At 41.9% G+C, this 27,063-nt stretch overlaps 1 protein-coding gene across 1 annotated transcript in view; it reads left to right on the top strand.

The window, feature by feature from the left end:
* Nucleotides 1-25,770, top strand: part of LOC149306257 (BOS complex subunit NOMO1-like) — a 42,560-nt gene extending 16,790 nt beyond the window's left edge. The window contains exons 12-31 of the mRNA XM_089476796.1: nt 109-286; nt 1,418-1,559; nt 1,972-2,103; nt 3,125-3,261; nt 4,043-4,130; nt 4,880-4,943; nt 6,770-6,865; nt 8,450-8,659; nt 8,961-9,043; nt 14,932-15,091; nt 16,675-16,801; nt 18,049-18,162; nt 18,368-18,495; nt 18,860-19,001; nt 19,469-19,552; nt 20,524-20,634; nt 22,577-22,678; nt 23,441-23,560; nt 24,406-24,498; nt 25,331-25,770. Coding sequence (XP_089332922.1) covers nt 109-286; nt 1,418-1,559; nt 1,972-2,103; nt 3,125-3,261; nt 4,043-4,130; nt 4,880-4,943; nt 6,770-6,865; nt 8,450-8,659; nt 8,961-9,043; nt 14,932-15,091; nt 16,675-16,801; nt 18,049-18,162; nt 18,368-18,495; nt 18,860-19,001; nt 19,469-19,552; nt 20,524-20,634; nt 22,577-22,678; nt 23,441-23,560; nt 24,406-24,498; nt 25,331-25,462 — 2,443 coding nt within the window. The 3' untranslated portion in view covers nt 25,463-25,770. The remainder of the gene's footprint in view (nt 1-108; nt 287-1,417; nt 1,560-1,971; nt 2,104-3,124; nt 3,262-4,042; nt 4,131-4,879; nt 4,944-6,769; nt 6,866-8,449; nt 8,660-8,960; nt 9,044-14,931; nt 15,092-16,674; nt 16,802-18,048; nt 18,163-18,367; nt 18,496-18,859; nt 19,002-19,468; nt 19,553-20,523; nt 20,635-22,576; nt 22,679-23,440; nt 23,561-24,405; nt 24,499-25,330) is intronic.
* Nucleotides 25,771-27,063: the final 1,293 nt, after the last annotated feature.

The raw sequence follows: 27,063 nt of genomic DNA, 5'->3' as shown, positions 1-27,063 counted from the left end.
TGACCACTTAATATGAGCTCTGGGATCTAAGGCAGAGATTTCTAAAAGCAGATGTGACTGTATAAATGTCCATATGAATGTTTTATGCCTTTCCTTTTTTTAAACTAGATTCAGCGTGTGTGGACAAATCTTGGTAACCCGTTTTCCTGACTCTATCAAGCAGATTAACAAATACAAGGTGACTATGTGGCCCCAAGAGAAGGACAAAGCAGTGTTGGTGACTACAGAAACTGACACTCGTGGGGTGTTTTGCTTCAAGGCAAAGTCAGGCTCATATGTTATCCAGGTAAGTCAGTAAACCTTTATACTGAATAAATACTGGCACTTATGTCAGGGATGGGCAACTGTGTGGAGGCAGTGGGCCAAATCATCCCCTTAGAGCTCCCTGTGGTCCACTCTTCATCCATGGCATAACCCAATATTCCTATTTGTTTCTGCAGTACCTCTCAAATTGGTGTCACTTCTTGTGTCACTTCTGAGTGCCATTTTGAAAGGAATTGTGGGGGGGGGGGGAACAGAGGTATTTAAAGAGTTCTAGGATGCTTGTGTGAGTAGGGTATAGTTACTTTTCCATGTTATTACACATTTGGGAAATTTTCTGCATGGTCTTGGAGATTTGCTTGTGGGGACTGGTGAGGGCTTCATGGATCACAGAAGTAGGGTCCACCATGTCCAACCCTGACTTATGTCATCTTGGTATTTGTTTACTAGGAAATGCAGTCTAATTTTTTTTTACTCAATGTAACTGAGCTATTCCCTATTTTTGGATGGAGAAAGAGGGGATATAAATCCAGTAAATAAATACATCTTGCTTGTTGGTCATTTTTACAATGTACAATTTTCTTAATGCTTTCATATTGGCCCTGTATTAGAGTTGTACAAGGGATCAGAAATCAATTTGAAGATTTGATGTGCTTGTCATGGTCTGTACTTTCTGTACAGTTTGCGGGGAGAAATTCATAATGTGTTGTAGATTCTTCATATGTACGGTCTATTGTTACTGTGCAGGTTTGAAAAGAGCAGACAAAACATTGTTTAAAGGTAGTTTAATAGCTGGGGGAATGGGTTCAAGTAATGTGTACCACTTCAAGATTCAAACATACGAATCTGCATATTTTGGTGGAGAGGGGAGCAAAGAGGAACAGAACTTATTTAGCTAAAGAAAGAGCAAGCTTTATTGCTGTATGTTTCTCTACTCCATAATTGTATTCATAATTAATTACTAACTGTCAGGAATAGGGGTTGGGGGGAAGGAAAACTAGAAAGAAAAGAGGTGGAAAGGGTATCTGGGGAAGGAAGCGTGGGGAAGGAGTCTCAGAGATTCAAGAGCAGAAGCAACCATTTCATCCTCTGGATAAATCATTTATTTATTTATTTTATATAAAAGTAATTCGTAGCATTGTTCTGCTTCCTCTAGGTTATTGTTCCTGAAGCAGAAGCCAGAGCAGGTCTTGCTTTGAAGCCCAAAACATTTCCTGTGACAGTTTCCTCCAATCCAGTGCTAGATGTGACCTTCTCCCAGTTCCTGGCCTCTGTCTCAGGGAAAGTCATCTGCTTAGGTAAGATGTATATTGATGAGTGAAGTGGTTGGATTATGTTATATGTACATAATCCAATGACTTGAAAATGGCTTCTTGGATCAAGACCTTTTTTCTGGTATGAGCCCATAGAATTGCATCATTCAGAACAACTAGGTGCCTATGGAGCTGCCTCACATAAATTCAGGCATTAGAGTCCACATAACTCAGTGTTGGCTCTGCTGGCCATCAGTTGGTTTCTTTTGTTTCAGATAGGAGTCATTCCTAGCCCTATCTGGAGATGCCTAGGACCTTCTGGATGCCAAGCTTTTCCTCTCCCAAGTTAGGATCCTACCTTTTAATCAGTGAATTGGTAAAATGTTTTGCTTGCTTAAAGTGTATTAATTTAATCTCATCTTCTCTTCCCCTCTGCCCCCCTTTATGTCTTTCTTAGATGCTTGTGGTGAATTGACAGTGACTCTTCAGTCTGTGACCCGTCAGGGTGAAAAGCGCAACCTCCGACTTGCTGCAAAGTCCAACTCAGTGACTTTCATATTTGAAAATGTACTTCTGGGCAAATATAAAAGTGAGAGTTATGCAAAGCTTCTTTCTTTTTTATTTGCTTGGCTACTGTTATGAAGGTTGTATTTATTTGTTTATTTCTCCTCTGTTTTCAGCTAGGATTAGCTATCTGAAGAGTTTGCCATTAAAATTTATTAAATAGTATATTCTGCTCTTTTCAGGGTAGTTTTTCTAAGAATTCAGCTTAGGAACCATTCTGGTGTAGTAGTTAGAGAGTTGTACTAAGATGGGAGAGGCAGGTTTTAGTTCCTACTTAACCCTAGAACTTGCTGGTGATTTTGAGACACTTCTTTTCATCCTAGCCAATTTCTTTTCATCCAAGCAGGAAGAGAGTGAGATATGCCACATTGATCTCATTAAAGGAAGATGGGATGTAAATGTGAGAAAAATTAATAAAATAAATAATAAAAATAAAATTGAAATCAGCCATAAAAGCAAGAGTAAAAGCAATCATCAAGAAATCAGCAACAATTATTGTTGTTATTAATTACTCATGAAATCCTAGACAAATGGAAAATGCCTGATGGCTATCATGTTAAGTTAGGTGCCACTGAAATAGCCCTGGAGAGGGGCTGTTCCAGAATCTACCATAAGTAGAATGTGGAACAAGTAAGTAGGTATGGACTGATATGCAAAGCTAAAGAGATTCTTTCTAAATAATTTTGGGTCATTTGCCATAAGCTCTGTTCAACACTGGTCTTAGTTATTTTGCTATCTGAAGCAAAGAGCAACATGGAGTCACCTTCACTTTTCCATGTACAGAAACTGATGGAGTGCTCAGTGAACATTTTACAATGTCTCAGTATTGCCCACTGTACTTGGCAGGCCAGTTTAAGGATGTAGTTCAGGCCAGATGGTTCACACAGGTTTGTCTGCAGAAGGGGGAAATGACCAGAGCATCCAAAGGAGTACTGTTGCTTCCTATCAGTGTCTTCTGCCTGAGGCTGGTAGGGCCAGCTCTAGCACTGTTGTTCCTTGAGCCGAGTCTTTCTGTGTGCAACATGTTGTAAAATTTCTCTTTTTAGTGAGTATTATCCATGAGGACTGGTGCTGGAAGAATAAATCCTTAGAACTTGAGATTTTGGAAGAAGATGTCTCAGGGGTAGAATTCCGTCAAACTGGATATATGCTGAGATGCTCTCTTTCTCATGCAATTACTTTGGTAGGTACTGGCAATTCAGGAATTTTGCAACAATCTATCATGTATCCTTGATAGATGGCTGTCCAGACTCTTGTCATTACATCTCATGAAGGAGAACTACCACATCCCAAATCAGGCTATTTAACTGTTATACAGCTCTTACTGTTATTAAATATCTCCTGGTGTTAGCTGAAATCTCTTTGGTCCCAAATACCATCAATTGGTCTTAGTCCTCCTGTTTGAAACAGCGAAAAGTTTTCTTCAGTTTCTGTGCAACAGTCATTCAGGTATTTGAAGATATCTATCTAGGCATTGTTATTTTAAGAATAGTCCTGCCATATTTACATAGAGCATGGAAAGCAGCCTTTGGCCTTCCAAGTCAAATCTTGACCACTCACTTTTAGGAAGAGTGGGTATAATATGCTGATTCTAGATTACTGTCCTACAACTGATCAGTTATGGGATTGTTTCAGTGTGTCATATCCATTTTTCTTTAAAGTAAAGCTCCAATTTTTGCATCTTGATTATAGACTTCCTCAACTGGCTGTCGACAGGATGACCAGTGTCCAAGGATAATGGAAATCAAGATATAATTTCCCCACTTCTAACACAGAATGATCTGGATTTCCATAGGGTTCAGCTGCTTTGAATAGCAGAGAGTTTGTGAAGGGCACTGCCTAGGCCAGTAAAATTGGAAACTTTGATAATATCTTTTACCTTGAATTTTCTGACACAAACCAATTCTCAAGTTCATTTGTTGATGCCTTCTAGACATCTTGCTTGGTTTTTTTTTTATCATTAGGAGTTCTATCAGGATGGGAATGGACCAGAGAATGTTGGCATTTACAATCTATCCAAAGGAGTGAATAGGTTCTGTCTCTCAAAACCTGGTAACTGTCTTCATATCTCTGACTGAAAGTCAACTTTGGGGCGGAGGGGGCGGTAGGCTTATACTGTGACTTGAGTAAAATAAGTGAGGCAGCACATAAAATGTGTAGAAATAGGAGAATAAAGCCTGATGGATTTGCATCAGAGCTTGGAAAAGTTAAATTTTGGACCACAGCCCCCACGTTTCCCCAGCTGACAAGGCCTACTTAGACATAAATCCTGTTACTTTGTGTCTGTGGCCCTCATCTGAAATAAGCTTAACTCATTTGATGCATCATATGAACTGATAAAGCATAGTTTGTCACTTGCTGGCAAATCAGCATAAACCATGGTTTGAAGTGAGTGCTGGCTATGCCTTGTTGTGATGTCTGGATTGACACACAGTAGTTGCATTGTAGTTGTACTCCATCTCTAGAAATCTCTGTCCTATGGTAAAGGAATTACTGATGGATAAAAAAAGCAGACAAGCAGCTCTTAACCTGTGTGTTTCAATGTTGTGCCCATGGTTCAATTCTAAATTATAGTTAATGCAAATCAAGATCTCAACTGAGCCAGAAAAATCAAGGTTCAGTCAGCTAGTGGTTTTTAAAATAGCTCAAGCTTTCACTTTGGGGGACAGCTCCTCATAAGGCAAAACAAGTGAAGCAAGATTGATTTGGGGGAAACTGGTATAATTGCTCATTTCCATATGCATCATTCTGAAGTGTCAAAAATCATAGCTGCAAGTGTGTATTGGTTTAATGTCTTCCAGGTGTGTATGAAGTAACACCGCGTTCCTGTCACAGATTTGAGCATGAATACTATACCTATGACACGTAAGCATGGACCATAGATGATATAAATTTCTTGTGAGATAATTTTGTTAATACGATATTTGTCTTCCAGTTTACACTCCTGAAAGGAGTGGGAGCTGCTTTTCCATGGGTTCAGTTCCATGGTGATTCTGTCATATTTAAACGCTCAGTATTGAGTCATTGGTGCCAGTTTAATAGTTCCTTTTACAGGAATCATGTGCTTATCTGATGGGTTAGGAACAGAAGACTATCAGAAAGTGGGAATCTTTGAAATGCAGAACTTATAGTCCTCTGGTCTCTAGCCTGTCGAATAAGGGGGAGATGTGTATTGAATTTGAGAGGGATGCTATTTGAAGCATATTAATCTTTTTTCTATGCAAGGGAGAGTTTTGGAAAGGCAGCGGCAGGGAAGATCTTGTAAGCAGGCAGGGAGGGGGCCAAGTGAGCCTCCTTTAGCAGAAAGTTCCACAGCCTGGGAGCATCCACTGAGAAGGCCTGCATCTTCACTAGCTGTACCTGTAAAGGTGGTGGGACTGAGTGAAAGCCCTCCCTAAAGGTCTTAAAACTCAGATAGACACATATAGAACAACATAGCCTTTCAGATGCATGTTCTGTTGCTGGTATGTATTCATCCCTTTACTCCATGCCCGCAGAGCTTTTTAAGATGTAAAAAGGAATTGAGAGCTTGTGGTTCCACATTGACTGATGTACTACCCCTATCATTCCTTATCTTTTTCAGTTTGCTACAGTTTATGGGAAATTGAGTTCAGCAGTATTCTCATTCCTTGTGTAAATTCTAAAAGAGGGGAGTCAGATATGCTGAACAGTGACAATTGGTTCTTCTTTTTGGCTGTGTGTTGCTCACTCCCTTCCCATAGAACTGCAGGTCTTGTTCTGGTCTACAAGTAGAGAAGGATCCTGAGAGTGTTGTATTACCTGTAGATTAACAATATTCTCTGTGTGTGTGCGTGCATATAGGGCAGTGGTTCCCAACCTGTGGGGTCAGGACCCCTTCGGGGGTCAAACGACCCTTTCAATTGGAAAATACATATTTGCATGTGGCAGTGAAAATAATTGTATGGTTGGGGGTCACCACAACATGAGGAACTGTATTAAAGGGTCACGGCATTAGGAAGGTTGAGAACTACTGATATAGGGGGACTCTCTATATTAGCCATGAAAGCACATGACACAGAATGCCCAAATTGACTTGAGAAATGGAAAACCTGACCTATTTTGTGGTGCCTACAACCATTAGTGGGATTTTTTGTTGTTGTCGTCATCGTTGTTTGGTGAATTGTCTTGTTTTCTTGCCATCATTTGGTTCTTTACCTAGTTGTTCCTTGTTTTAGAACCTTATTGTCTCCATTTAGTTCCAGTTACCATCTTTCCAATATATCCAGCTGCTGAAGAGGCAAGCTACTATTCTGCTTGTAACACCACAACCCCCTCCCCCCTAAAAAAAAACCTTGCCTCTTCAGCACATGGAGGAAACTTTTAAGATGTTTCTAATTCTTTTAGCATTTACAGCCACCCTTCCTTTTTCACGAAAACGGGTTTTCGCTTATATTCAAGTCCCATTGGCTTGAATATAGGCACGGGGCGCGCAGGTGTGCACCACAGATGCATGCCCTATTCATTCTCTGTGAGACCGGAGGGAGGACTGTACTTCTATTTTCATCTTGATTTTGGGTACCTCTAAAAGTGCTTCAGGAACTGCTGGTAATTCTTGAATGGCAGTTTGAGAACGCTTTTGAATGTTCCTTCTGGAGCTTAACAATGGAATGGAAAACAAGGTTAACTGGAACCATTTTAAGTGGCCCTTTTCTGTTGGCTGTCTTTCTCAGGTCTGCTCCAAGTATTCTGACACTGACTGCAATTCGGCATCATGTCCTTGGAACAATAACAACAGACAAACTGATGGATGTGATGGTTACCATTAAGTAAGAAAATATCTTAAGACCTTTTGGGGTAATATCTATATAAACAGGACTACCAAAGATCGAGTGTCTATCTATTGAAACAAGTAAAGATAAAAAAATACAAAAACATCAGACATAATTTGAAAACCACCATAAAGTTACATCAATTTTTCATTAAATAGCAGAACATTTTTTTAAATTAACAGAACAGCACACCTTTAATATCCATCACAGTGAATTAATAAAAGACTTGATGGAATGAGAAAGATTTCCCTAGCAAGCAGAAAAGCAAGAAGCCTCTCTGGGGAGGGAATTCCATAATCAAAATAATACATTATAAGGAAGGTAATGGTATCATCTTTGCATATTGGGCAGAAACCCTTCTTGAATTCTAGGGACTGACATGAATCAAGTAATGAGAACAAACAGACTCTAAGCTAGAACTGGGGTTCCTAAGACTCTAAGCTAGAACTGAGGCTCCTAAGACTCTCTGGAGTCCCATCTTAACTAGCCAACATAGCCAATAATTGAGAGAAGGTGGAAATTTTATCCAGCAATATTTAGAAACACACACATTCCCAATTCTCACCCTAAGACAAGCCCTCCATTCATCCTCCATCTTGAGGGAGAGAGAGGCAGGCTAGCTCCACCAGGCCTGCCTGGAAGAAGAAGAGCCCTCCCATCATCCTCCATCTTGAGGGAGAGAGAGGCAGGCTAGCTCCACCAGGCCTGCCTGGAAGAAGAAGAGCACTCCCTCCAGTCCATCTGCCTTGGTCCAGGCCTCAGAGGGAGAGAATAACTGCTGGACCTGATTCCCTCCCCCCCTCACCATTCCCTTCTCCTTTTGTGTCGTGTCTTTTAGATTGTAAGCCTGAGGGCAGGGAACCGTCTATTATCCCTTCTGTTGTAAACCGCTCGGATTCCCAGTGATTGGGTGGTATATAAATAAATCCTATTATTATTATTATTATTATTATTATTATTAATCATAATGTAGTCATGAGCAGAAGATAGGGAAAGAACTGCTGGTTATTCTCTAACTGATTTTCAAATATACCTGGATTTAACAAAGATTTCTGGCTGAATTGTTCAATGATAGTAGCAACAAAGCATATCTTAACATTAAATTATATTGCTGCAATTAAAAAAAACAGGGTGCAGGGTGGATCCGAATATTAGCTAAGAGTTGATTTTTCTGTAAAAAGACTGTAAGTTATGGTATCTGGAATATAGTCCATGGCACAGAATCCCACAGATTGCCTTATTCTGTCAAAAAAGAAGGTGGAACCTATAAACAAGTCTGCAGTCTACCCCTTCTTATCTGTGGGGTGTTTGTATAATATAGGGCTACAGAACCTGTGACTTTCCAGATGTTGAACTCCCACTGTCTTCAGTCTCTAGCAGCTTGAACATTGGTAAAGTAGGATAACAAAAGTAGTTCAACACCTGGAAGGCAATAGATTTCCCACTGCTGGTCTGACACCTCAAAAGATGATGGTGGAGCTTTAAAATGGGCTTTTAAAGGCTTCTCCAAAATTCTGAAGCTACTTAACTTCCAGTTTTGCATTGACAGATTTGCTGTTCTTTTCTCTTTCATTTTCTCAGATCCTCAATCGACAGTGAACCTGACTTAGTGCTTGGTCCATTGAAATCACAGCAGGAAGTGCGCCGTGAGCAGCAGCTCGCTGAAATTGAGGTCCGTAGACAAGAGAGAGAAAAGAAAGGGCTGGAGGAAGAAGGGTCTGAGCCACCGGTACAGGAAATGGTGGAGGAACTGCAAGGACCATTCCACTATGAGTTCTCCTACTGGGCAAGGTATATTGGCCTCCTGCTTTAACAAAGCCTGTTCCACTGCATTTGTAGCAGTTTTCAATGAAAGGTTGCAGCAGCTGCTGTGTAAATATTAGTATTATTCTCTCTTCAAAGAGCAGCTTAGTCTAAATTAGAGATGGATAATTGGCCCTTCAGATATTGTTGGAGTGCCACTTGTATCCCATAGCCAGTGGTGAAGGATTATGGGAGTTGCAGTCCAAAAACATCCTGGAGACCATAGTTACCAAGCCCAGGATTAAATCATACAGAACAGACTTCCATATTATTTATTTTTTAATTTCAGGTCTGGTGAGAAGATCATGGTGACACCATCCTCAAAAGAGCTGCTTTTCTATCCACCTTCAATAGAAACAGTTGTCAGTGGAGGTAAATCTTGTGGCATCTTCCTTAGAGGTTTTTAAACAGAGGCTGGATGGCTCTTGCGGTCTCTTCCGACTCTATGATTCTATGGGCGCGTTACAGACCGCCCGTTTGGGGCGGCCTGTAACCGGCCCTTTCCCCACTGGATTGGGGCCTCAGCTGCCACAACGGCAGCCTCCAAGGCCCCGATCTGCCGCTTTCCAGGACGCGGGGAAGCGGCAAAAGGCCGCTTCCCCGCAGCCTGGAAAGGGGTGTCCTTGGGACTTCAAGCCCCAAGGACACCCGATGGCGGCGGGGAGGAGGAGGCCCCTTTCTTCCTTGCGTCGCTGGCGCAGCCATCTAAAGGCTGCGCCAGCAACGCAAACTGCAGAAGGAGCTCCGTTTTGGAGCTCCTCGTGCCGCGTAAAGGGCGCTGTATGTGCCCTTGTGCGGCGCGACGATGTCACATCTGCGCCGCCCCATATGGAGGCGGTGCATTCGTGACATCGTAATGGCGGCGCCATGTACATAGGGCACCGCCATTTTGTACGTCCTGGGGACGTATTAGGGTTAGGTGCGTGCATAAGGCACGCACTTTGCCTAACCCTAGTACGTCCCCAGGATGTACTTTACGCCCATGCAGAACGGGCCAGTGATTCAATGAGAAATCAATGGCTTCCTTAGCTCAGTAGATTACCTGCCTTGAATCCAAACGGTCTTAGATCAAATTCCTGAAATCTTCAGCTAAACTAAGAAAACCAGATAGAAGAACTGACATTTTAATAATAAGCAAAGCTGGCATTCAGTTCCCTATAGATGTATTCCCCCACAACTTCCCCACATTTTTTGTGTTACAGTGTGGAATTGGAATATATTTCAGTGACATTTTTACCATTTGACATACCTATTGCTGTTAAGATACAAATATTTTTATTGTAGCACAAAAGTTAAGTAAACAGCAACAAGCTGGCACTTGTGACATGGGCTAAAAATGGCACCTTCACAGTGTTGTGATTTCGGTTCCAGGTTATAACACAACAAAACATGACAAAGCCAAAGGAGAAATGAGTACTTTGGTGTGACACTATAAATGGAGTCAGTATGAAACAGCTTTTTATGTCTGCAGATTATGGCAGGACTGGGGAACATGTTGCCAGATGTTGCTAAACTGTAACTTCTGTCCATTCAAACTGGCATGTTCAGTAGAGAGAGATGTGCTGAAGGGCCACATGTTCTCCATCCCTGCTTTAAGAGGAATGCCTTGGTTCAGCTGATATTGCTCATGCTCTGCAGCCCCAGTATTCTTTAAAAATACCATCAGGTGCTGGGGAGATGTCCTGGATCTTGGAACAATTACTGTATATACTCATGTATAAATCTAGAAAATTAGGTCAAAAATTGACCCCCCAAAAATGAATAGAGTTATCCATGAGTCAATGTAAGTATTGTACTTTAACTCTAATTTAAAAATGAACCATCCCCTGGTGAAAGGCAAGAGTGTAATCTGTCCTGGAAGCACCCCATTCTCCCATCCATCCAGTCTTTATGGTGAGCACAAGCAGTTATGCTTGCTGAAATTTTGTAAGTTCGTTGGCATTCTTTTCCTTTGCTTCATCCTTTAGATCCTTTGTTACATGCTGTTAAATTTTACCTTCAACCTATCCATTGGTCATATCAAAATGCATAACTTTGGCTCCTGAACTTGCCCTTGACTTATACATGAGGTCGACTTATAGTTGAATATATGCGGTACACACTCTCCGCCTGACATCTCTCACTGGGCTCTTATGAGGTTAAGGAAACTCATGAACATTGCCTTGAGTGCACTGCAAAAAAGACAGGAAAGATAATAAAATGAATCAATTAACAAAATGTTTCAATTTTGAAGGACTATTCTTACATTAATGTGAGCTAGGGCAGCCTTCCATAACCTGATGTTCTTGAGATATGCTGGATATTAACTCCTATCATTTACAGTTATTCTGTCTGGAGCTTATGTAATTAACAGTCAAATACATATGTTGGGGTGTGTTAGCTGTGGATTCCTGCATGAAGGTTGGGTTAGATGATCCTTGGGATCACTTCCAACTACAAATCTACCATTTTTTACACTGGCAATTTTTATACTGGCTTAAAGAAGAATGAGCTATCATTTTGTGGCTTAGCTGGGATTTTAACCTATGTCCCTCAATTCCCACTTTAACATTTTAACTCAGGGATGGGTAACTGGCAAGTCCAGGAACCAGGTTTTGCTTTCTCCAGGACTACGTGAACTGTTAAAAAACAAAGCCGTCAACTCCCTCATGTCTTGGGATCCTCACCCCATCCCTTCCAGCACTGTTGGACTGTATCTTTATTTTTCTGCTTTTCTCTTTTCTACATTTTCTCCTGCCATCTGTTTGTCACCCAAACCTCTCTTCTCCATGGCTCCTCGCACCTCTCCTTCTCCTTATCTCATCCCTATCCGCCCCCTCCCTATCTCCCAACTCCCTTTCTCTTGCACTCTCTGGAATTGCCGCTCCGCTGCCCCAAAAGCAGCGGTAATCCATGATCTTTTTCTATCTCAATCATTTAATCTTCTTGCCCTCACTGAAACCTGGCTTCCGGCCCACGATACTGCTACCTCTGCTGCCCTTTCTCTTGGCGGTCTCTCTTTTACCCACACTGGCCGCCCTGAGGGTCGCGGAGGAGGGGTCGGCATCTTATTATCAAAGTCCTGCCAGTTTCAGGTTCTCTCTTCTCCCCCCAGCTACTCCTTCTCCTCATTTGAATTACACTCTATTAGACTCTATTTTCCTCTGCAACTTCGGGTTGCCATCATCTATCGTCCTCCTGGTTCAGCGTCTCAGTTTTTCACAGATTTTGAATCTTGGTTGACATTTTTTCTTTCAGATACTGTCCCCTCCCTGATCTTAGGTGACTTTAACATCCACCTCGACGATCCCAAGAATTCCTCAACCTCTCGCTTCAGCTCTCTCTTAGCTTCCTTCGGTCTCCAACCCCATTCCAACTCTCCAACCCATTCCCTTGGTCACTGTCTCGACTTAGTTCTCCCCTCCAAGTGTGTCGTGTCTGACTACTTGGCTTCTGATTTCCCACTATCTGACCATCACCTACTTTCCTTTACTCTTACCTACATCCCACCTCCCCGTCATACCGTCCTTCGCCAGTTCCGTGATCTTCATTCTATTAACCTTAACCATCTCACTCAGTCCTTGGATTCATCCTTCGCTTCTCTCAATCTTGGGGACTCTGCTGACTCAGCTATGTCTTTACTGAATTCTACTCTCTCTTCAACTCTTGACAGCTTTGCCCCAGTATCTATGCGCGTGTCCTCCTCTTCCTCTATGACTAGGCCTCAGCCCTGGATCACTCCCACTGTTAGATTTCTCCGGTCCTGCTCCCGAGCAGCCGAACGTCTCTGGAGAAAGTCCAGGGAGTGGGCTGACTTTATCCATTTTAAGTTCGTTCTTTTATCTTTTTCACGCGCCCTGTCGATGGCAAAACAAGACTACTTCAAATCATTGATCTGCGCCAACGAGAGGCGCCCGCAGCGCTTGTTCTCCTGTTTCAACACACTGTTAAAACCCTCTCCTCCCTCTGTCTCTCCACTATTGTCTCCCTCCGACTTCGTCAACTACTTCATTACAAAGATCACTACCATTCGTTCTGAGTTAACTCTTCTTGATTTGGCTCCCACCACTAATCTCCTCGCCCCTCCTACTAATAAACTCTCTGTGTTTCCTCCTGTTTCTTTGGAAGAACTCTCTTCGCTGCTGAACTCATCAAAACCCACCACTTGCTCTCTTGACCCACTTCCTTCTCGTCTTCTAATCTCTATAGCCCCCTCTTTGTTACCCTCCCTCCTCTATATCTTTAACCTCTCTCTCTCTTCGGGTTCCTTCCCCTCAGTCTTCAAACATGCCTTAGTTTCCCCTATCCTGAAAAAACCCTCTCTCGACCCCTCTTCCTTGGCTAGCTATCGTCCAATCTCTCTTCTTCCTTTTCTCTCCAAGGTGTTGGAACGAGTCGTCTATTCACGCTGTCTTGAGTTTCTTGAAACCAACTCCATTCTGGATCCCTTCCAGTCTGGTTTTCGCCCACGGCACTCCACAGAGACGGCCCTTACTAAGATCTCAAATGATCTTTTGCGGGCCAAGGCGAATGGCCTTTATTCTATCCTTGTCCTACTCGATCTGTCTGCGGCCTTCGACACCGTGGACCACTGTCTCCTAATAGATGTACTCTCTGACCTTGGTTTCTCGGGCCTTGTTCTCGATTGGTTCACATCTTACTTGTCAGATCGATCTTTTTCAGTGGTCTCAGGTGGTCAGACCTCGTCTTCTGTCCCCTTATCTGTTGGAGTTCCTCAGGGCTCTGTTTTGGGTCCCCTTCTGTTCTCTTTATACACACTCTCCCTTGGCAAACTTATCAGTTCTTTTGGTTTCTCCTACCATCTTTACGCCGATGATACCCAGCTGTACCTTTCCACCCCTAATCTTTCACCAGAGCTAGGGCAGCAAGTGTCATCCTGTTTAACAGCTGTCTCCCACTGGATGCACCATCGGCGTCTGAAGCTCAATATGTCCAAGACTGAGCTTCTTGTTTTCCCTCCTAAGCCCACCCTTCACTATTCCTTCTCTATTTCCGTCAATAACATCTCGATCCAGCCGGTCCAGGAAGCCCGCAGTCTCGGTTTCATCTTTGACTCCTCTTTGTCATTTATCCCACAGATCCAGACTACAGCCAAAGTCTGTAGATTTTTTCTCTATAATATCGCCAAAATCCGTCCATATCTCTCAGCTTCTACCGCAAAGACACTGGTCCATGCCCTAGTGGTCTCACGACTAGACTACTGTAACCTCCTCTTGGCAGGGCTTCCCCTCTCTCATCTCCACCCATTAATTTCTGTTCAGCATTCAGCTGCACGCATTATTTCACTCGCTCGCCGTTATGATCATGTCTCCCCTCTGTTGTCTTCCCTTCACTGGCTCCCTCTTCCTTTCCGCATCAGGTACAAACTTTTGCTACTCACCTTTAAAGCCCTGCATGGGCTGGCCCCTCTTTATTTAACTGATCTTCTCTCTCCCTACATCCCTACTCGCACTCTCCGCTCTGGTAGCCAAAGTCTCCTCTCTCAACCCAGGATCTCCTCTGCCCCATCCCGGATCCGTCCCTTCTCTCTAGCTGCCCCTCATTCCTGGAACCTTCTTCCTCTGCATGCACGGCTCATCACTTCCCTAACCAGCTTTAAAGCTGAGCTGAAAACCATATTGTTTAGGGAAGCGTTCTCAGGGAATTTGTGATTGTTATCTGGCTGTCTGACAATATTTGATGTTATGTGATTTGTTTGATATTTGATGTTTTTACTCTGTTTTTTCCTTTCTATATGGTAATTTTATCTATTCCTCTTTTAATTGTTATTATCTTAGAATGTACGCCTTGGGCAGGCTTTTATTTACTTCTAATTTTACCGACTTTGTACAGCGCTGTGTATAATTACAGCGCTATAGAAATAAAGTTTAATAATAATAATAATAATAAAGCCAGTCAGATTGGCCAAAAAAATCCACCTCTGGTTTTGACATTAAACAGTACAGGGTGGTTGAACCTTGTGTAAAAGATGAATTGCTTCTCTTGGAGGCTTTATATATATGTGTGTGTGTGGACAGAAAAGGGTGTAAATTGGGAGGGATTGAGACCCACAAAACCAATCTAGGAGGCAGCCCAAGGACCACATTTTGCCCACTCCTGCTCTAAATATTACATTCCCCAGGCTCTCAAGTTGGTGGGCACTAATGTTTTAGTAAACAACAAGATTATCTTGTGAACCTCAAGTTCTCCCAGCCTGCTGGAAGCCAGTAGTAAATCTGCATGCTTTTTCAACTTCTTTCTTCTCTTCCCTCCCGTTTAAGACAGCTGTCCAGGGAAGCTGATAGAAATCCATGGAAAAGCAGGTTTGTTTCTGGAAGGAGCCATCCATCCAGAATTGGAAGGTGTTGAGATTGTCATTAGTGAAAAAGGAGCACCATCACCCCTCATCACTATTTTCACAGATAACAAAGGTTCCTATAGGTAAGTGGTTGTGGGAATGTTTTCCTTGGGCCAGGTCCTGTGGGAGCCTAGGGTAGGTTTAAAGGTACTTACTATATATACTCATCTATAAGATGAAAAATGTATGCCAAAAATGGATCCAAAAATCCTAGGTAGACTTATATATGGTTCTGTACAGTAATGTGGCTCAGAAAAATGGTTGGCCACGGCTCTTTCAGGGGAGCAAGGGTTTATTGGCACATCCTTTTGTCCAGGGAGACTGCCCTTAAAACAAAAGCTGCCTTCCCTCCCTCCGTCCCACACCGCTCTCCTTGCCTCGCCAATGAAAAAGTTGCTGCTGCAACTGTGGAGGCATCCCTGCTGCTCTCCTTCCCTCTGTTGTTCCATGAGAGCAAAAAAGAGACATCTTCCTTTGTACCACGAGGAACAAGGATTAGGTATGTCTTCCCCATTAAAAACATGAGCAGAGCTCCCTTCCCCCTTTTCCTGAGAGAGCCCTTCTTTCATGCTAGCCAAGCGAGTGGCTGGGAGGGTTCACCAGATCAGCTGCTTCAGGAAAGGAGAGGACTTTTAAAGGAGCAGAAACCCTAACACTCACTGGAGCCACTCAAGCATCAGGAAAAGAAAAAGGAGATGGAAAGAAGTTCTGTTTCTCTGGTGAAATCTCCCAGTCGCTACTTGAGCAGCTAGCATGAAAAAGAGGCTCTCACGGAGCACCAAAAAGCAAGCAGAGCAGCAGGCATGGCTCTGGGGGCAGCAGCCACTCAAAGGAGCACCAAGAGACAAGTGGAGCAGAGGGACAGTGACTGCATCCTCGACTTCTCCACAGGTCAAATTAAAATCCAAATGTCACCTTGATTTATACATGACGTCGACATGTATATATGGTATGCTTTTACAGCACTGCTGTTGTTGGCTTTGTCCTCCTGCAGTCCATCCTCTCATGCTATGTTATCACACAGTTCCCAAGCACCCTAATCCCACAGAGTGGAGAGCAGAATTTCTCTTTTTGGTTTAATATTTATTTGTAGCATTTTTTCACTATTCTATACCTTGAAAGGCACTTGAAGTGGCTTACATGTTAGTAAAATAGGATAGCCCTTGTCCTCAAACTTACAATACACAGCATAAAAGAAAAGATGGATATGGGGAAGAAAAACTAAACAACAAGCAAGTTCTCAGAGTAATGAAATTCTTCACCCTGAAAGAATGGGTGAAAGATGTCACTGGGACAGAAGTGAAGCGCAGTAGAGTTCTTGAGATGATTTTCCTTGAGATGGATGGATGGAATGTTGGGGTTGTCTTCTGTTGTTTATTTAGCTTTCTGAGCGCATTGCCATTGGACATGATATGGATTATGGTTAGTTTTCTCTTTATGGCAATGCTTCCCAATCTTAATTTTATTACACTGCAGTTCCCAGAAGGCCTGGCTGGAATAATGTGTGGTCAGGGCCTCGGGGTGTTGATTTCAGCAGTGACTGAGTTCCCATGGTGAAAAATCACTAGCCTATCACAAAGTTGTAGATAATGTTGGTGTGCCAATTATTCACTTCTGTTGTGTTCCTAAGATTAATTTAAATACCTTTCTCGATTTATTTTTCAAGCGTGGGTCCACTCCACAGTGACCGAGAATACACTGTTAGTGCCCAGAAAGAAGGATTTGTCTTGAGTGCTGTGGAAGGAACAGTTGGGGACTTCAAAGCTTTTGCTTTGGCTGGAGTCACTTTTGAGGTAATCTTCTCTAAAAGAGGATATTCGTGTTCCTTTTCTAGAGTGACTGCCATCAATGGGGAAGGAGGGAAAATAGAGGATGAAAAATCTTGGTTGAGTAGTTCAAAGTACACATAAGTCCCAATTTTATGGAAAGACAAGACTGTTTCTGTGACACTGAAAAAGAAATACATCATTGGCCTTGCTTGAATCTCCAGTTATCTGAAGGCAGCACAGCTGTGTCCTGTGTATGCTGTTGCCAGCTGCTAAATACCTTGCATAGGGAAGTCAAATGTATTTTCTATTTTGATTATAAAGCAGCCTTTTGGAATTCTGATTTTTATCAGAGCAGTGCATGTGTGAGCAAGCTTCCATCCCTGCTTTTTTGAGGTCCTGGTTTTATGATTCATTTAAATAATGTTTTAGTTTTTCTCTGTTAAAACCAAGAAGTCTGCTTCTTGTTGTTCAGTGTGGGCAAGCCATGTTATAGAATCGTAGGACAGGAGAAGGCCTTGTAGTTCAGTGGATGTTGGAAATCCAGAGCTAGAAAATCTCTAAACTCTGTATGGACAATAGGAGCATTGTAAGAATGATTTTGAAGCCTGATTGTCTCAAACAGTAGATGAAGACCCGGAAGGTGATGGTCTTTCAGGGTAGAATACTGTCCAGTTTTTTAGTGGATGGTGCTGGTACCTTCCAGGTCTTCATATACTGTTTGAGGCAATCAGGCTTCAAAATCATTCTTCCAAAGCTCTTGTTGTCTATACAGAGTTTGGAGATTTTCTAGCTCTGGATTTTCCGCATCCACTGGACTATGAGGTGGGACCTTGGATACTATACCCCACTTTCATTAACCAGTTTCATAGAACTATAGAATCTTAGAGTTGGAAGGGGTCCATAAGGGCCATCTAGTCCAACTCCCTGCCATGTAGGAATATACTACATGGATCCTTGCTATCTGCTGGGGTTGGTCCCCTTGTGGATACCAAAATCTGTGGATGCTCAAGTCCCATTAAATACAATGGCATGGCGAAATTGAGATTTGCCCTTTGGAATGTATATATTTTTTAAAATATTTTGAAGTTGTGGATGCTTGAATTGGTGGATAAAGAATCAATAGATACAGAGGGTCAACTGTACAGTGTTCCTGAATGATGCCCATACAGCCTTTGTTTAAAGTCCTTCTTTGGAGGTCCACATGCATTCATTCAATTTAGTTAAACATCTAATGAAATGTGTGGCATGTATTATGTTTTCATTTTAAACAGATTAAATCTGAAGATGACCACCCTCTTGCTGGGGTCCTCCTCTCCCTGAGTGGTGGAGTGTTCCGCTCAAACCTTCTAACTCAAGATAATGGCATGCTGACCTTTTCCAACCTGGTATGTATAGCCATAGTTGCTGTTTTAGTTAGGTCTCAAAAGAAGTGTGTGGGGCCCTGCTGCTGCTCAGAGTCAAATCAGTTGTTCTCCAGGCTTTGAGGCACTGAGTCTTTTCTGAAATTGTTTCACTGAGTTGTGTTCCTGCCCCAGGAGCTCTTTTGGGAATACAACATGCATTTAAAACAATCAGGCTGCTCTTTTGCAGAGCCCAGGACAGTACTACTTCAAGCCCATGATGAAAGAATTTCGATTTGAACCTTCATCTCAAATGATTGAAGTGCAGGAAGGACAGAACCTTAAAATCACCATTATTGGTTACAGGACAGCATACAGGTCAGTAATTGTTAAGTATTCCTTTTTAAGGCGTGAGAGGAAGTCCACAGTCAGGCAGGCAAGTTGTGATTTTTTTATAATTTTTTATTTGTTATTACTATTATTGTTACTATTATTGTTATTATGTGTTGTATTGACATCCTGCTTTCCCCCCAAGCAGTACATGTCTCTGTGCTCTTCACTGTAATCCGCACAAGGATACGGTGAGGTCAGTTGGGCTGAGAGATAATGACTGTTTCAAGGGCACCCAGTGAGCTCCATGCTCAATGGGGATTTTGATCTTGGGCCTTGGGGTCCTAGCTCAGCTGTAACCTCTACATCTTGCCTGTGAGTTCACTGATCGTATTTTATTCCTGATCCCCAGCTGTTATGGAACTGTTTCCTCTTTGAATGGGGAACCTGAACAAGGGATTTCTGTGGAAGCTGTCGGACAGGGACAGTGTAGCATATATGGAGAGGACACAGTGACCGATGAAGAGGGCAAGTTCAGACTGCGGGGCCTTCTGGTAAGAATCTAAATGGTGGTGGTGAGGTTTCTGTTGGATTTACTAAAATAAAGCCTGTTCAGAGAATTCACAGCTTGGTGAGAGAATACATACGTTGCATGCAAAATATCATTTGCAGCTTCTCTTACCCTTGTGCTTGTAACTTACCACTAGAAATGTGCAGAGAATGCTGCCGGAGAAATTTGTACTACCGTAGTTCTAAACAAGGAAATCATTTTTTCACCTCTGGAGCTTGCTATACTTACAGGCTGAGTGCTTGAGAAATTAAAGCAGAAGCTGAAGCCAAACCAGTCAGTTGCACACTGACGTTAGGCCTGATTTATGAAGTGAGCCAATAAATAATGATAAATATTTTCTAGCTAGTATATATCATGGTCTAAAATTTGGCTATTATTTAATATTATTGATGAAATGGACCTTGCTTAGCATTTGTCATCTGTTTTTTGTTTGTTTCCTTGTTTTTAAAGCCTGCTTGTATGTATTACATCCAACTGAAAGCAGAAGGCAATGATCATATTGAAAGAGCCCTTCCTCAGTACTCTGCAATTGAGGTAAAACCTTTTTTTAAAATAAAGAGAGCTAACTGGCCAGGTCATTATCACTACTGATAATGAGAGTTTTAACTGATGCAGATGATGTAAGAAAAGGCAATTTAACTCATTTAAAGAGAGGTAATCTTGATCTGGAGAGAATAAGGGGCAGAAAAGAGTATGGGTTGACTCTCCTATCCGAAATACACATGAGCAGAAGTGTTTTGAATTTTGGATACAGTCGGCCCTCCGTATCCACTGATTCCTTACCCACAGATTCAGCTATCCATGGCTTCATAATATGTTAGGGAAAGCTGTTTCTAGTCCAGTTTACAATAAACATTGCTTCTCAAACTATATCACATTTGTGGGGATGAGTAGAGAGAAGCAAAGCATTTTACAAGGCATTAATACATGCAGATAAACTAAAAAGCAACAAAGACAGGACAATCAAAGCTTAATACATAGAATACAAAATGAAATTTGACAAAGCAAATGAAAAAACATAGTATTAGTCTTACTGTATCCCAGGGAGTGGCAGAAGCTTGTCTGAAATACATCAGGCTAGATTCAACAAAGTGAGATCACTCATTTCTACTGGAGAGACTAACTGGAACAAAGGGAAGATTTGGGGGAGTAGTAATGGTGGTTTTCCTCATTCCTTGGCTCTCCATATTCTTAAACCACCTGTGAGTCTTATAATGCTTTAGAAATAGTTCCATTTCAATGAAATGAGGTGTGGAAATCATTGTAATGGTCACATAATTCTTTGTTTTAGTGGAGTTATTGGAATTTGAAGAATCCTTAGTGTAGTCTTTTCTTGAAGCTGTTTCATGTGACACTTTTTAAATATGAAGCATATTACACAGTATTTGAAACACAACATGAATGTTCCGTTTTATTGACAAGAAAGCAATCTGAGCAGAATATTTAATATGAATCTTCTCCATCTGGCTGTCATTAAGAGTCCATGTGCTTTTTCCATATTGCAGGTTGACAACAGTGACATTGACAATGTGAATATTATCGCTTTCCGCCAGATTAACCAGTTTGATCTAAGTGGAAACGTGATCACCTCTTCTGAGCATCTCCCTACCTTATGGGCAAGTAAATGTACTTGCAGGTCTCTTGAAACATTTCTCGATATAACTGTTTTGTTCCCTCTAGGCTGGAGTTTTGAGGCGAGTCCGTGTGCTTGTGAAAATGTTACAAGGGTTAACCAGAGATGTTTTAATGTAATTTTTATGTGATGCACCTGCAAGCTAGACATGAGATCTTGATAACAGACTCTTCTTGTAAAACAGGAATCAGCAACATATGGCATTCCAGCTTTTGGATTGCAATTTCCATCAGTCCCAGTGGCATGTTCTTCAGGGTATCTCTTTGTATCTTCTTCAGATTTATTTCCAGAAAATGAATAGTGTACTTAGGAAATTTATATGGGGATCTACACTGCCTCGTTTCTCAAGTAAGAGGATGTAACTGACATTTTCAGAAGGTACATTTAATTTTCCAGATTTGAATTAGTTACCATAAGGCTTAACTCCTTCCTCATACAAACAGACGGCAAGTATGGCCCAGTTCAGATACCTCTCCTTGGGCAAACTTGGAATGGACTTGCTTGGATCCTCTTTTTGACAGGCTGCCTTAGGTTCTGTTCATTTAAGAAAGAAGAGGACTTTTTCCTCCCATTTTGGCTAGGTGCACAATTTCTTGCCAACTGTAATTTGTCATGCTAAATGAATTTTGGGATAATCCTAAATTGAAGATTGCAAAATAGTCCTCCTTATGGAGGAAATGGGTTAACTGAGGGGTTTATACTTTGGATCAGGTGATGGGTTCAGATCAAGAATTCTTCCCATTTTCAATATTGCAGTTAATTAACAGATTCCCATCTGTTCCCACTAAGGCAATATTACTGTTGTAACAGTTTTTTGTATTTATGTATGGGCCATCAGCTTTAAGTAGTTCAGTCATTTTTGCTGTACTGGAAGGATTATTTATATCCTCATCAAAATTGAAACCAACAAGTCTTGTTTATAAATGTTTGTTGGAAAGCCCTAAACTCAATATTTTCGGTGCTTTAATATTTCAAGACTGTGGCCTGTTACAGACTGCCAAAATAAAGCTGCTTCGGGTCTCTTTAGAGTTATGCTATTTAAATGATGCATGCATCTTAAGAATCCGGAAGCTGCACCAAAAGCTGCACTCTGGTGCTTAGGAATGGAATGTGGCTTTGGTGTGACCTCCGGACTCTTAGGACCCATGCATCATTTAAATAGCATACCTCCAAAGAGACCCGAAGCAGCTTTATTTTGGCAGTCTGTAACAGGCCTGTGTTTACTTGGTGTTTTGGATATACTGGCTCCATTATGCCCACTTAGAAAGAGGTTTTCTGTTTCACCTAAACATTGGCAATGTAATACAGACAGCGCTTCCCTTTGTCATGTGATTTGGGCATATTCAGCATATCAATTTTTATGGAAAAAATACTTGTCATTTGTAGGTATATGTGTTCTTTTAAAATAAAATTAGGTAATCATTCACCATCTGTCTGTCTGTTTATCTATCTATCTGATTGAGCCAAAGCTGCTTTAGCTAACCATCAGTGTTTATTTTATAGACAACAACTTTACAAAAATGAGTTTTTGGAAATACGCTCCGCTTACATTAATGTATATGCCTAGTCCACATTCTTATCCTATGTACTTCTCCTCCTCTTTTTTCTTCCCCCTTTCGTTGCAATCATAGTTTTTTTTAAGGCAGAGGTGTGAAAAGGATTCTGGGGATTGCAATGCAACCCCCCCCCAGATCCTCCAGTGGACATTTCAGTGATGGATGATGGGAGCTGTAGTTCAAAAACAGTAACTTTTCTAAGCTCTCAGGTTCAAGAAATGCCTGGCTCTTTCTTACCTCATTACTTTTCCACCTAAAGCCACACATCAGAACAGCTTGCAGCTGCATGGGAAGGGGTAGAGATGGCAGCCATATGCCTTTAACTGTTTAAAGATTATATCATGTGTTTGTGTTATTTCTTCCTTGCAGGTAAAGCTTTACAAAAGTGAAAACCTTGACAACCCAGTTCATACTGTCTCTTTAGGCCAGTCCTTATTCTTCCATTTTCCACCACTACTTCGGGATGGAGAGGTATGGTTTACCCTATTCTGTGGACAGCTGGATTGTTGATTTTCTGGTCAGCCCCATGACACACAGTATAAATGTAATCAGTGCAAACCCTAGGGTTGGGGTGTGTGTGCTTATGGAGATCATGTGGATAGATACCTTTCTCTGTTTTCTCACTGCCACTACTGCCTATTTGCCTGCATTTTCCCTCTAGGCATAATCTCCATAACTTCCCCATGGGGAGCATGAAAGGCAGGTGGAGGATGTTCCCAGTCGCTAGGAGAGCATTTTATCCTGCACAAGGCCAAACTGGGCGCAGCGTGGAGTGTGTAGGCAACTGACTGATTTCTTGGCTGAAGCCTTTTAACCTTCCTTAAACAGCAGGAATGGGAATCATGCAAACTTCCAAAGTTGCTAGACTCCTGTCAGTTTTAGCCAGCATAACCAGGCACTATCCAGCTGGGAGATCCGAATCCCCACTGAGCCATGGAATGAGGCCGTGTTCTAGAAGAGTTTTTCCCTGATATTTCGCCAGCAACTGTCAGGAAAAAACTCTTCTAGAACACAGCCTCATTGCCCCAAAAACCCCACAAAAAACGATGGATGCCAGCCATGACTTCACACTGCAAGAAATTGTTTGCAGAGCAGTTTGAACTCTTGATAATCAGAAGCTAAGATGACAAGCTTATTTTAAAAATGCGGCCTTGTTTGCAACGTTTTCTTTGGTGTTTGCTGTTAAGCCTTTTTTATTTCCAGGCACTATCCAGCTTTCTTTCTTTTTTACAGAATTATGTGGTGCTTTTGGATTCAACACTTTCAAAATCCCAGTATGACTATACCTTACCTCAAATATCTTTTACCACGATTGGGTACCATAAACACATCACGCTGGTTTTCAACCCAACGGTAAGTACCTTTTGGTTATCTTAGTATGAGAAGATGTCAGGAAATTTGGTTCAGTTTTCCTTTTTGTTTCCAATTCTTTTCCGTTTTTGATCTTGACAATACCACACTCCATTGTGAAAGAGCCTCCCTCTCTTCATAAGCCAGAACCAGGGTTCCTGCTCATTTTGACTGTAGGTACACTAAGAGTTGTTTAAAAGTTATAGTGGATACAGCTAGAAAAGGTCTGGATAGAAACTGCTGGTTACAAAGTGGATGCTGTGAGAATTTCATCAGTAACAAAATGTAGGTGTACCTCCAGATCTTGCTCTGTGTGTGTTCTTACTTTCTTCCCTGACACATGGACACATATCAAGAGAGAGAAAGCATACATTTGTGTACACATCTGTGAACACACATACTGGGGGTGGATGGAGGGACTACAGAAACACAACCTTTCCCCACTATGGAAGTGAATAGAGTAATATTGCAGAAATGGCTGGGAGCGAAGCCCTCCTCTCGAGGACCTAGAATGTTGATTGAGAAACAGTAAATCTGAAGTGAGTAGAAGGATGAATGGAATGAAGTGGAGGGAAATTTGAACAGCACTCCATACTGCAACTTTTTGTTACAGATCTTGCTTTCTTGTAGCTTAGCACTAGAGGAAGATGATTAATGACTGGCAGTGTATCCTTCCTCTGCCTGTCATGAGTGTTTTCTTTGAGCAGTTTCTGAGGGACACAGCTTCTCAAAGCCACAGGACAGAAAAAGCAGTCCCGTCACACACAAGTGTCGACTGTTACCTCATCCAAAGGCCAAATAATATGAAGAGCATTCTAGGAATTCTGACACTGTTGATCATTTTGCAGAGGAAACTGCCTGAACAGGACATTGCACAAGGATCGTACATCGCTTTGCCACTGACACTGCTGCTTCTGTTGGCTGGTTACAACCATGATAAGGTAAACGTATTCAGAGGAAGAACAAGATTATTTAAAACTTCACAATTTTTGGATATCCCATAGCATTTTGATGTTCATATTGGAAGTAAAGTGGGGCTTCTGGTGCCCAGAGTGGGACACAGAGGGAGCTAAGCAAAGGAGTTGTGACTTCTTGGATGATTTTTTCTATTCCATTCTCCCTTCTAGAATGTAATATATACTAGTCTCCAGTTTTGCTTTTGTAAAGATGCCAGTCTTCCTTTTGCTTTTATAGAATGCTTTCTTTCTTATTATGGGGGATAGGGGAGGCAAACCCTTTGGTCCTGTGATCCAGAATGTCTTGCTGCAACATGAGATCTTTTTGCTCAAAGCAAAGTTTAACCTAATTAAGTCTGTGTGGCATTTTGTCTCCTCCATTTGAAGACTCTTGCTATCTGCAGACTGGGCTGTTTGTCATGCTGGCAATCTTTCGTCTTTCCTTGTGGAATTTATTGCCAGGGAATGTGACAGCTTCTAACTCTCTTGGATTTAAGAGAGCATGAGACAAATGGAGACATGGAGATTGAGGCTGCCAAATGTTACTGCTCCTGATGGCTATAGTTCAGCCTCCACTTATTGGGGAGTAACAGTGGGAGAGGACAGTTGCCTTCCTCCACCATTCTTGGGGACTCTCCTACCTGGTTACAGTGGAAAATTAGATGTACAAGATTAGACTAACCCAGCTGCAAAGCTGGGTTTCTGCTCTAATGTAATTTTGGTTTGGTTCTAAACGGTAGTTCTAGGTACTGTTACTGTTCTGTGGTTTGGTTTTGCAACGGACCAATATGGCTGCTTGTGCCTTCTGCTTCTCCAGTTAATTCCTTTGCTGCTCCAGCTAACAAGCCGTCTCCAAGGGGTGCGTACGCTTGGGCAGACAGGTTCCGACACAGGGGGACTTGAGGACGTGAAGAGGCAAGCCAAGAAACAGAAGATGAGGCGGACGTGAGACAGAAGAAGCACTCCTGTGAATTTACTTTTTTCACCTGGCATCGCTGCTGAAAAGAACTGAAAGTGAGACTGGTGAAGACTTCTCTTCACATCTGAGCCCTTGACTCATTGTACTTCCATCCATCTGACATGGGGATGACTGAACATCACAGTCGATTTTAAAAATGACTCAACTGGCTTTAGTCACAGAAAAATAATTGCCGTACTAAAGGTGGTACTGGGACAGTGTTTTGTTTGAGAACATAAATTGTTTTTGTTCATTTGAGATTCGCTAAAACAAGAATAAAACACTGATTTCACCTCCCACACTATGTTAAGATGTTTTTAATACTTGTTTTTTTAACTTTGCAGATCTTTCCATTATTTCATTTCGTTTCGTTTCTTCCATATTTAGATGCCATTTTTCTTTTCTGGTTCAGTTCACGGGCAATACTGCCACATTAAGAATTTATACCCTCCTTCCATTTGTTGGAGTCATATTTTGCCCTATAATTGTGGTCAGGTTAATCCACCATATCAATGGAAGCAATGGAAACTATAGTAAAAACCATCTAGAAAGCACCAAATTGCCTACCCATGGTCTAATCAAAGTGCTGCAGTGAATGTATCAGATTCCTTTGACATTCTAGAAAAGATGTGGGAAATATTTGAACTTCTATATGTTTCTGCACTATAACTCTTATCATCCCCGACCATTGCCTAAGTGATGAGAGTTGGATTCACACAATATCTAAAGGGTGCCCATGTGCAGGAAGCTCTAGAGAGTGTTGGGTGGCCCAATTTTGGTTGAAAATTGGCCAAAAATTACAACCAGAAGTCACTTTCAGTTGCATCTTCTAGGTTTGTTGAGGTTCTTTCAGGAGTGATTTAGATTGTGTTTTAAACAAAACCACCATAACTGGATAACTCCAGAAGCAAAGGTTGCCTTTGAAGGGCAGTTTCAATTCTCAAATTAGGAAAAAGAACTTTGAGGGCCACAAAAAGGAGCTAAGGCCACATCTGGCCTATAAGCTGCACTTTCCTCATCCTTGATCTAAAGGGTATAGAAGACGTAATGCAGATCCACTTTCCAGGCTCAGGAAGGAGAAGCTGATCGAAATATGACCAAGGGTCTTTCCTAAAAGATGATGCTAAGAAGTCCTTCTCTTTTCTCATAAAGTGAGGGTGTGGGTTGCAGGGAGTGTCCAGTGTGAAGTGAACTCTGGCACTCCCACTGCCAGTGGTGCACTGCGGTAATTCTTGGTTCATCTTTGGTATTACACAAATCCCTTTACCTGGTAATAGATGTTCTGTTTCCTTCAGCTACAGTATATGCCACATCTCTGCTGCATTTTACTGCATGGATCCCTGTACCTTGGCTCAAAAGTCTTGTCCTAAAGGCGGACTTTCTGACAGACTTTCTACATTTAATTTCCTACTGACTTCATTGGCTACAAAGCCGTCTTTGACGATGCATAAGCACACACAAAAGTCTAGGTAGCACTCTGTGCATCTGATGAAATGTGAGTTGTAGTCCACAAAAGCCCATGCTATAGCCATGAAAAGCCACTGGGCGACTGATGGGCAAGTGACACTCTCTCAGCCCCTGAGGCTGGCAGT

This window comes from Sceloporus occidentalis, unplaced genomic scaffold (genome assembly GCF_023333645.1).
Source record: "Sceloporus occidentalis isolate IW3139 unplaced genomic scaffold, rSceOcc1.0.p SCAF_10, whole genome shotgun sequence".
Lineage (NCBI taxonomy): Eukaryota > Metazoa > Chordata > Lepidosauria > Squamata > Phrynosomatidae > Sceloporus > Sceloporus occidentalis.
Note: the sequence above shows the minus strand (reverse complement) of the source record. Positions and strands in the feature narration are given on the sequence as shown.